General features: G+C 34.8%; 1 protein-coding gene across 1 annotated transcript in view; it reads left to right on the top strand.

The window, feature by feature from the left end:
- Window positions 1–797: 797 nt before the first annotated feature.
- Window positions 798–11,719, top strand: part of LOC106459146 (homeobox protein SIX6-like) — a 36,496-nt gene continuing 25,574 nt past the window's right edge. Inside the window, exon 1 of the mRNA XM_013918740.1 lies at window positions 798–1,420. Within this exon, the coding sequence (XP_013774194.1) occupies window positions 798–1,420 (623 nt within the window). The remainder of the gene's footprint in view (window positions 1,421–11,719) is intronic.

Genomic DNA, 11,719 nt, shown 5'->3' with positions numbered 1-11,719 from the left:
ATTTAGTTACTTATATACAAATAGTTAGTAAACGTGATATGTTTGAGCCAATCGATTCTACATACAGTCAATAAATATTTATCAATTCAGCATTATCGAAGAATATGTAAACGACTAGAACTAACTCTCTATTATGTGTTTTTGTTCATATATGAGAAGAGACCTTTTATTTAGACTTTCTTGATACGACCCACTTGTTATTCAGAACTTGACTTTTGATAACATTGGATAATTTTTTAAAGAGCTGAAATAGACATAACGACAAAGATGTTTCATTGGAGCTTCTTTGCGAACTATCATTCCTTTTCGAGTTGGATCATGTGAACAGTGACGTGAAATAACTTAAGTTACTTTGTAGCACTGAGACTGTGAACCTCTGAACTGCTGCCACGACCGCGTTTCTGAAATCTATCTGGTACTGGCTGCGCTCATCACTATTATGTGTGATTGGCATCTGTAACATTGATTGGCGTGGTCGCCATAGCAACTCAGCCAATGAGAATCTTCGTTTATTATCGTAAGCGAAAACGCCAGCAAATGAACTCTCTATTTAGCAGTGCACCTCCTGATCAAATGTGACACCTATCTATAGCGCCAGCTCCTCCCCTGTGTTTATCACTAATAATGTTGTTCTAAGCACGAGAACAAGCAATCGTAAAAGAGATCAGGATTCCCACCACTTCTCACTGAGGTAGGGGAGTCCAGCTCGAGAGCTATCGGACACTGACACTTTATTCCCTGTATGCAACTTGCGGAGGAGCCTGATCTGTAGTGTGATCCTTCAACTCTTGTAGCGAATGGCGCTGGGCATGGGGCCTGCCGCCGTCCCCTTGTCGGGCTACAGCCCCATGTTTATCCTCCCCACCCTGAACTTCACCGTGGGCCAGGTGGCCGCTGTATGTGAGACGCTTGAAGAAAGTGGAGACATTGAACGGTTGGGCCGTTTCCTGTGGTCGCTACCTGTCGCTCACCCTAATTGTGCGGACTTAAACAAGAATGAAGCCGTTCTCCGAGCCCGGGCGCTCGTATCTTTCCACACGGGCAACTTCCGTGAGCTGTATCACATTCTGGAGAATCATCGTTTCTCCAAGCATTCCCATGCCAAGCTGCAGGCCATGTGGCTCGAGGCCCATTACCACGAGGCCGAGAAACTCCGTGGCCGGCCACTAGGTCCAGTAGACAAATATCGGGTTCGGAAGAAGTTTCCCTTACCTCGGACCATCTGGGACGGAGAACAGAAGACTCATTGTTTCAAGGAGCGCACAAGAAGCCTTCTACGAGAATGGTACTTACAAGATCCCTACCCAAACCCGACTAAAAAGCGCGAACTAGCGCAAGCAACTGGTCTCACTCCGACCCAGGTGGGAAACTGGTTCAAGAACCGCCGGCAAAGGGACCGTGCTGCCGCCGCCAAGAACAGGTGAGCTTCGTCGAAACCTGACATATATGACCATTTATTAATGTTCATTATTAAACTGTCTTTAGTATAATTTTTACTTTTTTATATTAATACCGAAGGGTCTGTGAAACTAACACTTCCTTCTTACAGAAGTAACATGTCATACGAATCACCGTTATGTCTAAAATATGTTTCTGAATTATATGAGATTTTATGGCACTTTAATAACCGCGCATCCAATGATACATAATTGAAGAATTCTAGTTAAAACACGTTACCTATAAATAAGTAAATATTCTATAAAAAAAATAATAGCTTTATAGTACCATATTATAGCATCATAACAGTTATTTAAAAAGGGAAAATGTTACGGATTTCCAATGTAGATAGTGAAGCAATTCTGAAACGTTGGAGTTATTAATAAAATTGTTTGGATTAACCAGAGGTTTCCACACTTCTCAAATAATGCAGTGAGGAACTAACGGATCCACTTAGCCAATCCAGTCTTTTGAAAATTTACATTTAGTGAAGATACAAATGATATAATACACAATAATTTTTGAGTGTATCCTAAAAATTCCTTTCTTCATTTTTGCAGTAATTAATGTTTATGTTTCCTATATTAATCTAATATTGTATATATAAAGGTAATACATAGACCTATGAGTTTACTGTAGATTATATTCGAAACTCTTTACAATACATTACTTTCGGCCCAGAGATTGTTAATTTTGCATTATCTTAATCTAATATTTATGAACTTGATAACGTACAAGTAAGCATAACTTATAGCTTTTATGTTTTAGTGATTTTAGACGCGTCACAAAAATAGTCTTTGGCTGCTGTATATCTGGATAATAAGATATCTAACACTTTATAGTGTTAATCATGTAACGAAAAATATTGGGCGCTGTCCACTTTCAACATTTTTTGTTATTGCTAAGAATTTCACTTCAAAGATATCGCATGACTCAGAAATACGTAAAGCTATTATAAAGTACATTTCAAAAACCAAAATGAACCTATGGATTTTATAGGCCTACATACATGTAAAGGGCATTAATTATTGTCATGTTTCCAATATCACAGTATCATATATATATTTGAAAATAAACAATATCAACAGAGTATATTGATCTTAGCTTTATCTGTTAAACTTCAGAAGTTTAACTTTCGTTGTCTATCGTGACTAGAATGAGCCACGGGGCTACACAATACCATTACTTACGTACAGAACCACCTGTTGACCGACCAAATAACCGTCGCTGAAATCACGTATCAAAGTTTGAAGCTTTAAATATATTTATTTGTGTAACTTAAGATTGTGCAGATGAACGAATGGGTAAAATGTTACACACGTCATGAATATATAAATGTTTGTTTTGCATATTCATGTTATATTTATTATATTTTATTTTTTCACGTGCACGTGGTAGCGTAATGAGACATTGTAATGTTGACCAAACTCGGAGGCTGTCACAATAAGCTCGCTAAATAAATGTTAAGTTCTTTTTATTGTCTTAGAGAACGTGTTGGTAACATTTGTTTAGTACGAAAATGGCGCCAAAATAGTGTGTTGTTAATGTGCAGCAGAATATTAAGATTAGACTTTGTTTCAAATATAAATATTATATTGAAATCCTTCTAGCATTATTAAAATCTACATTACAGAGCAGATTCAAACTAAACCTATCGTAATACTAGAAAGACCTGTTTAAATATTCAACAAAAATATGCTGTCTGTAGTATGTGAACTTTTCACGTATGGAAATGAGTTTAAATTTATTCAAATATATAAACAAAACATTGCTCATTTTTGCACTACACAGAATATAACACACATGAACAGAAATGATAACGGGAAAGTACATATTATTAACCAACTATATAAAGTTTATAGATATAAAAAACCTGAAAATACCTATCATAAATTAAATGCTACTACATTTTATGAGACTGTGTTGGAAGTTACATGTTTAGCTATTTTATACGCAGACTTGTTGTATTGCCGCTTAAATGGTATATATATATATATAGAGAGAGAGAGAGAGAGCGATGGCTTATGAATGCTGTACAATTCGACTACATCTTGTTCTGTTAAGGACTGTACCTGTGAGACTAAGATAGTACAACTTAATTACCATCTTAGGTTTATTTATATATTATTGCACGTATTTCTTTTGTGTTATTAATTATGTTCAACGTATATATATACATACAGAGAGAGATGGCTTATGAATGCTGTACAATTCGACTACATCTTGTTCTGTTAAGGACTGTAACCGTGAGAATAAGATAGTACAACTTAATTACCATCTTAGGTTTATTTATATATTATTGCACGTATTTATTTTGTGTTATTAATTATGTTCATATATATATATACATACAGAGAGAGAGAGATTCATGCACCTTAATCTATAGATAATGTAACAATTAGTTGTATTTTGTGAAGTTTCATATGACAAACCTGTAGTTTTATTTTGAAGTCACCTTTAAAGCCATCATTTTGGTTTCATTTGCGTTACTTAGCAGTTGTATTTATAGCATTACAACTTGCGGTAAATAGTTTGTTACTTGGTTTCTTGTAAAGGAATGTATATATACTTTTGCGTGTATAAGTCCTCTATAAAATGCTAATTGCCCGCACATGAATTTTAATAATTTTCAATGAAAACAGACTAGCCTTATTGGACTCAAAAAAAGTGCATGAAAAATAGAACGCATTTTTCACGAATGATAACAATAATGCGATGAATAACAAAGAACTTGAGCAGTAAATCGGCTCAAACTAAATTATTGTATACTTCTTATACGTTTTTTCCCATCTGTGTATTAAACAATATATAATCGTTACCATAAAATATCTGCAAGAAGCATAGAGAAAGCATTCCTCTTTGGTTCCATATATGATTTTGATATATGATCCATATATGATCATACACAATAAATTATTTAGGGACACGTCAAATATACAAAAAGAGATTTTTCGAGTCCACAGGATGCTGTGTTTTAAAGTTTTTACTTTTTCCCTTTTCTTTAATTTTTTTTTTCTATTTAAACACAAATGCAATATGTAGTCTCTCACACGAGTTGTTAATGCGTTTGTTTCTTTTTTCCATTGCTGCGTAATTATCATGTTTTTATATTCGGAAGGAGGCTTAGATCATAATCAAAAGGTTTATAAGCGTAATTATATACTATAGACTATTTTTTTAACCGAACATATCTAAGATCTTTTGTTAAAATCACTGCATAATTAACTAGACACAATTTAGAAAACAAAAATGTAATTGTGGTTAAAGGACATTGGGCAAAAAATGAAGTAACAGTTATTTTTAGCAGATGCTCTAATCTACAAATTTCCACGTTTCATATACAAGGGAACTTAACATCAAAATAAATGTAACCTCGATATATACATATGTTGAATGTAACATTATTCGGCTTATAGCCAATAGGTTTATATATATATATATATAATAAAAGCTGTAAAGTTTCATTATCGTGGTTTGATATTACGGCACAGGTTCTCACCATCATTTTTCATATGAAATAGCGCCTTTTACGAATCACTATTCTAGGTATGGCTCGCATGCAACCGCTCCGGACCGCGTTTTCAAGATGTGTCTAACTAGGCCTTTTTGTTCCGCCTGCAGTTTGCTGTATCGCGTGCAAGAAGCTGAGTTCGAGAGTCACGCTATGTAAAACCGTTTCCCGTCCTTATGAGAGACGAACTCTCCGATGAATATAGCCTATTACCTCATTCATGACATACTGACAAAGTATGGCTGTTAAAATAAGACTTTTATACACTGTTGTAGAATCTCATGCCAAATCAGACTTCTGTTGCACGTATACAAAACCACGACAGATAAGCATATATATACTTAGAATGAGCTTTAGAAGAGAAAGGCATTTTGATCAATTTATCTAAGCTTCGCGACTTAAATAACGCAACAATATGTTTTGGAAATATTTATTCGGAACAGGTTTAGCTGTATTATATACGTGAATAACCTCTACGTGCATATTAAGGTCAAACATTTCCGTTAACAGTTATATATATTATCTATTTAAAAAGTAAAGCTAAGAAAGTCATATTTTTAGCCGAAATGGAGTTTTATGAACAGAACTAGAAATATGTTTACGTCTTCATAAACAACAACTATCAGTTCAAATATTACCCACTAAGTATTTACGTCTTTGAAATGTAACTTTTGTATTTCACTTTTAGAACACTGTAAAGCCAAAAATAATGAGCAATCTTCTGTACATAAAAGAGAATCGTATGTCAAAATAAAAGCATTTTAACGAAGAATACGTTTATGGAGTGCTGACAAAGTAGTGTTTTAGTCTCGATTGAAAACGGTTCGGTAAACTTTGCATACTGCGATTTTTTACTATCACGTTCGTGGATTCCAACGTTATTACAATAGCTCATTGCAATGTGTATGAATCTGTATTTACGCGTACATTTTTATACTGTTCAATGTTTGAATATTATGGTATAGCTGTGTGATTGTGTTTATATTGTAACATAAGTATATGATTATGCATGTACATAGTGCGATATAACTGTGTGTTTTTATGTGTAATTTTTGTGTGAATATATTGTTGTATACAAGTATGGTTTTGTTTGTGTGAATTTTCGAGTACAACATAATTTTGTGTGTGTGTGTGTGTGTGTATTGTTCAGTTTGTTTTCCAAGCCATTAGTGTGAATGTTTCTGCTTTTGTTTGGTAGTTTCAGATTTCCTAAACGTTTAGTTTAATTAAAGTGTGGTAGAATTACTTCCGCACCTAGGATTGTGTTTAAACTTTCATGTATACACATACATACCTATAGACCTTGGGAATACATACATCAGATATATATGTAGCTTAAACCACGAAACTGGTGCATTATCTAAAGTTATCCACGTGAGAAAGTCTATCCAGTGAGAAAACTATGCTTTGTTGTGTTCAATTATTATTTATAAAACAAAATGGTTGAGCACCTGGAAAATTTCAGAAGAAAAAATGAAATCAAAAGTCAAATCTAATTAATGTAATCACGAAACGTGACACATGTTTCTACTCCCAGCTAAGCTGATAATTTAACAGGTATAAAAGCTTTAATTAAGTTTCATCAACGTTGTAGTTAAACGTCTAGTCATATAAACCAATCTTTTACATTGTTACAACTACAAAGTAGTTTGAGTTTTACAGATCAAACTTACAGGACGTGTGTATTACACGTGTTTATGCAATAATTAAGTTGCAGATGTGATTTATTTCAAAGCTTTGGCTCACACCATGAAGTTGTCTGTATACGTCTAAGATAAAACGTGTGAATAAAAGAAGCTGAGTTTAAATGATACGTAAGTTCAGAGAACAAGAACACGTGTGGATGAGATAAATTAAAAGTAACATATCTTCCACTTAAAGAAAAGAGTTAATATCAAATAATTCGTTTCCGAAAATATATGAAAGACGAGAATGATCTCATTTAGTTTTTTAAGATTAAACAGTTATGCTTTTAACTATTTAACTTTGATGACTGCAAACGTGTACTACAAATTCCTCTCACCTGAACATGTACTATAGTAATTATTTTTAAATATTTACGTAATTCACTCGGTAATTTGTGATGACAAATAAGTTTATTTCCTGTCTGAATAGTGTTAACAGATTTGTTTATTTGGTTTATTTTTAATTTTGCGCAAAACGACACGAAGGCTATCAGTGCTAGTTGTCCCTAATTGAGCGGTGATAGACAAGAGGGAAGCCAGCTAGTCAATACCACCCACCACCAGCTCTTGGGCTACGTTTTTACCAACGATTTGTGGGATTGACCGTCACATTATAACACCCCCACTGCTGAAAGGGCGAGCATGTTCGGTAACAGAGCTTCGAACCCGCGATTCTTAGATCGCGAGTCCAGCGCTTTAATCGCCAGGCCATGTCAGACTGTGTTAACAGAGGAGTCTTGTAACAAGTCCAATTCATTATCCTGACCATTCAGTAAGATATGATGATTTATCATTAAGACAAGTGTATGCTGCTAGCTGCCTACGTGTCACATCAATTAAGTAGATTGATTTGATTAATATGCTTTAGATTTCGAACTGTGAAGATACAGGTGAGTTTGCACTAGAATGAACTAGACATCCGTAATGTGGTGGTCAGTATGGCGAAAAAAATACTGGTCCTTATCAAGAAGAAATCAAAGCGTGTTTTGGTCGTGGTGTGATTGATAAGATCCATAAACTTTCATGGGTAATTCGAGGCTGCTTGTACACGTGAATAAAAACTTCTAAAAGTTTGTGAGGTATTGAACTATGTGACCTAACTGTTTGGTAAGCATAAGCAGCAAACGTCTTTTATCACTTGTTTGGAAATCTGTGGAAATATATTAAGATCAGATTGTGCGGTACGGAAAAAGTTATTATCAGTGTATATCACATCCTAAAACTAGTACCAGTAATGTATAAACAACTTTGGAAGTTTGCACTAATACCACCATACTGTCATGTGAATTTTGCGTTAGTAAGAACACTGCTTATTTGTTAGCACTTGGGGTTAGACGTCGAGGTGTGGCCAAGGTACACAACGATGATCTATTTGGTCGTTTCCTACTAGCACTGATGAACCGTTTCGTAGCGTACATAAGACGACTACGCAGATTTCGTTTATTTATCTTATCAGTACAGTTTCTCTATTACCAGACCCCAGTAATAAAGCTACCCCCTGCACTTACATTGCCCCCCCATTGGCACAGCGGTATGTCTGCGGACTTACAACGCTAGAATCCGGGTTTCGATACCCGTGGTGGGCAGAGCACAGATAGCCCATTGTGTAGCTTTGTGCTTAATTACAAACAAACAAACACTTATACTGACATACATATTGATGTTTTTGACACAAAACAATGTATAATGCCTTGTTACACTATAATGTGGTCTAATGTACATTAATAACTGTCTAGCGCCTTCTGGTCATGGATATTGAAAAAAAGTGACAACTTCCTTGCAAAGGCCCCAAGTTCAGATAGTTATGTTTCTATGTCCAAACGGTGCATCAGAAATTTTCCTAATACGCTCTTCATTTTTTACACCGATCTACAATCTGTATAAATGTCACAGATTCAAAGAAGACAAAGCAATAAAACAGTTTTCAAAGGTTTGTCAAAATATCTAAAGATTGTGCCTTTTTTGGTGAATGGGCTTTTAAATATAAAATTATATCCAGTAGGCTGCGTTGGAAGTATTTCAAACGGGCAACACACTATTTTACTCTATTAAATACAAGGTTATTTTTGATAATAGCTTTATAAGATTCCACAGAAGTTTTGTTTGATCGTGTATAAGGATAAAAGACACGACTCACTGGTGGAAAAATCTATGTATGAGAGATAATCACTTTTACGCATTATAAATTCTAGCTTTTCTTGATGGATAAACGCTTGTACGCTTTAATGTGTTTCAGGTATCGATTACTGACTACGTACGCATTTTGTTTCCAGCGTGAGAATGGAACATTTTGCCAATGATCGAAACACAGAGGTATACATTTCTGTGTAAACTTGCCATAAGCGTTAGAACATGTTTATTATATACTCGTGTGCTAGTGAAATAAATCACTAACAGTTAATGTGTATAAGTTGTTATCACCAGAGTTGTTCGTATCCTGACTCTCAGTCTGCTCTGAAGACTGTTCATGTCAGCCAACTTATAGCGACCTCTGCGTGGATACGATTGAAGCTTTCTATATACAGTAACAAAGATTTGTGATCCGTGTATATAGATTTCATCGTCATTATTTAAAAACAGAAAACTTTGTTTTAGTCAATCACTTAGCGTCAAGTAGCGTGTATGTAAATACGAATTATATTTTGTTGGTTTAGGCGTGGACAAGTGGTTAGCATGCTGGACTGTGATTTCGAGTGTCCAAGGTCAGCGCCCCGTTACCGCAAATTGGGCTCTGCATATTGAGGCAGTGTGTGTACTCTAAGAATGTCTGCATATTGAGGCAGTGTGTGTACTCTAAGAATGTATGCATATTGAGGCAGTGTATGTACTCTAGAATGTCTGCATATTGAGGCAGTGTATGTACTCTAAGAATGTCCAATATGCAGACATTCTTAGAGTACACACACTGCCTCAATATGCAGACATTCTTAGAGTACACACACTGCCTCAATATGCAAAGGCAGTGTGTGTACTCTAAGAATGTCTGCATATTGAGGCAGTGTGTGTACTCTAAGAATGTCTGCATATTGAGGCAGTGTGTGTACTCTAAGAATGACGATCTTCTACCACTATGTGAACTATTCGATTAGAGTAACCCAACAGTTTGCGGTGGGAGCTGTTGACTGATTACATCTCCTCTAATCTACTAATTCTAAATTAAGGACGGCAAGCACAAGTAGAGACTGTCTAGCTTTGCGCGAATACCCGAGACAAACAAATAATTTCGGTTTTCAGTCCAAATTCTCATTCCTATAAACCAGTATATTGCTGAAATTACATTTAAGATAGCTAATGTATTGTTTGTACGTTATTATACCTAAAAACGACACGTTTTGTCAGTGTTAATGATAAGAGTCAGTGGGAGTGTTTGGGTATTTGTAGCAGGAATATCTAATAAAGAAGATCTATCAAGTATTAATGTTTTAATATAATGTTATATTATTTGGTTATCAAATAACATGGACGATTTTTAGTTAATCAGTCAAGTCACTTTATATTCTAACATTTCACAGAAATGTAACAGAATTTTACCTAAAGAAAAGGATTAATTTAACTGAAAAAAGAAAACATTTATGTACGATATATAGTTATCTACTTAAGTGTATATTTTAAACACAAAGCTACACAATGGGTATCGGTTTTTAGCGGTGTAAGTCCGCAGACAGACATACCGTTGTGCCACTGGGTTGGCGTTGTGAGTGAATGATGTAATTCAGACTAAGTAATAACTTCTAAGTTAGTGCAACATCCAGCAATGTGTATGTATCATGTAACGCCTGAAAAACATTTAAGAAACCTCACTTCAAAGAGTCCTTGTCTCAAGTAATGTTAGGTATAATCCTTCAGCTAAGTAATCTTCTCGTCTTCAAACGATAAACCACACGAATTTCCTCCTCAGGTTATAAAGTGTCGTCGTTACTGTAACTGGCATGATTTTTGATTTATGGAGCAGAAAGTGCGCGTAAGTTTTTTTTTTTTAAATTGAAACCAGCTTAATAGTATAAACACTTAGAATACTCAGTGGAAATGATACCGAATGTGTATTTATGTACGGGCCTCGTATAGTCAATACCAATACAGAGTTATCTCAACGTTTTCATGATAAGCATCAGTCGAGCTTTTTCAGAAGAGGAAAGTGACGGAATCAAAATCAGAAGAGTTGTACTTTCATAGCCTTTAGACACTATATTGTGGTGATTCGTTTTGGTGAGTTCGACTTGAAAGGTGCTTTAAATATTGTGAAGCTATGAATAATTTTGCTCATACTCTGTACTTCTATCAATTCTAGAATGTATGAGGAAAATGAGTAGAAAAAATTATATCTGTACTGGATATATTTTATCAAGTACAATGATGTAAAAACAATTTTAGCAGTTTGGTTCACAAGTGTTCGATAAGCCCTATTTAACCTTTATGCTTCCAATGGATTTGAATATAGGTTTTTTTAAGTGGCGAACCCTTGATGTTTTCTTCCCCTTTGCTAGACACCTGGTGTGCTGAAAGGATGTGTAAAGCAGTCAGCAGGAATATAATATTAAGTGTGATGTATACCTATTTTCCTAATACAAATTTGAAACTAAAATATTTTCTATATCAATTCCTGTATACGGTGCAGTATATCTTCATAAATTAATATGTTTTATTTTAAACTTAAAATATGAGTAAGTGAAAACGGGTTAAATTTTTTCTTCGCCCACAACTAAGAATATAGGAAGTATGTTTCATTAATTAACCTAATATGACCTACGGAAGACACGAGACAGTTTGGTCCTTCAAGGTTGTCCTTTCATGTACACTCTTCAGAAAATCTAAAACATCCTTTCATTTTCAGGAAATCATCGATTCCCTTCTTAAATTCCGGTAAAGAGCAGGTCTTCACTACTGCCGAAGGCAACACATCCCATAAGTAGTTTTTTCATTTATAAAGTATAACTCTCTTAACTGGAGTCTAACCTTTTTTTTCCAAATTTTAAGACTGTGTCCTCTTTTCCTATTATCTTTTAAAATATAGTAAAAGTAAAAGATGAGGCATTTATCCAATCTATCTAAAAAACGAGGCATTTATCCAATCTATCTAAAAAACGAG

The sequence above is a fragment of the Limulus polyphemus genome, unplaced genomic scaffold (assembly GCF_000517525.1).
Source record: "Limulus polyphemus unplaced genomic scaffold, Limulus_polyphemus-2.1.2 Scaffold567, whole genome shotgun sequence".
Classification (NCBI taxonomy): Eukaryota; Metazoa; Arthropoda; class Merostomata; order Xiphosura; family Limulidae; genus Limulus; species Limulus polyphemus.
The sequence above is the reverse complement of the archived record's forward strand: the minus strand, read 5'-3'. Positions and strand labels throughout refer to the sequence as shown.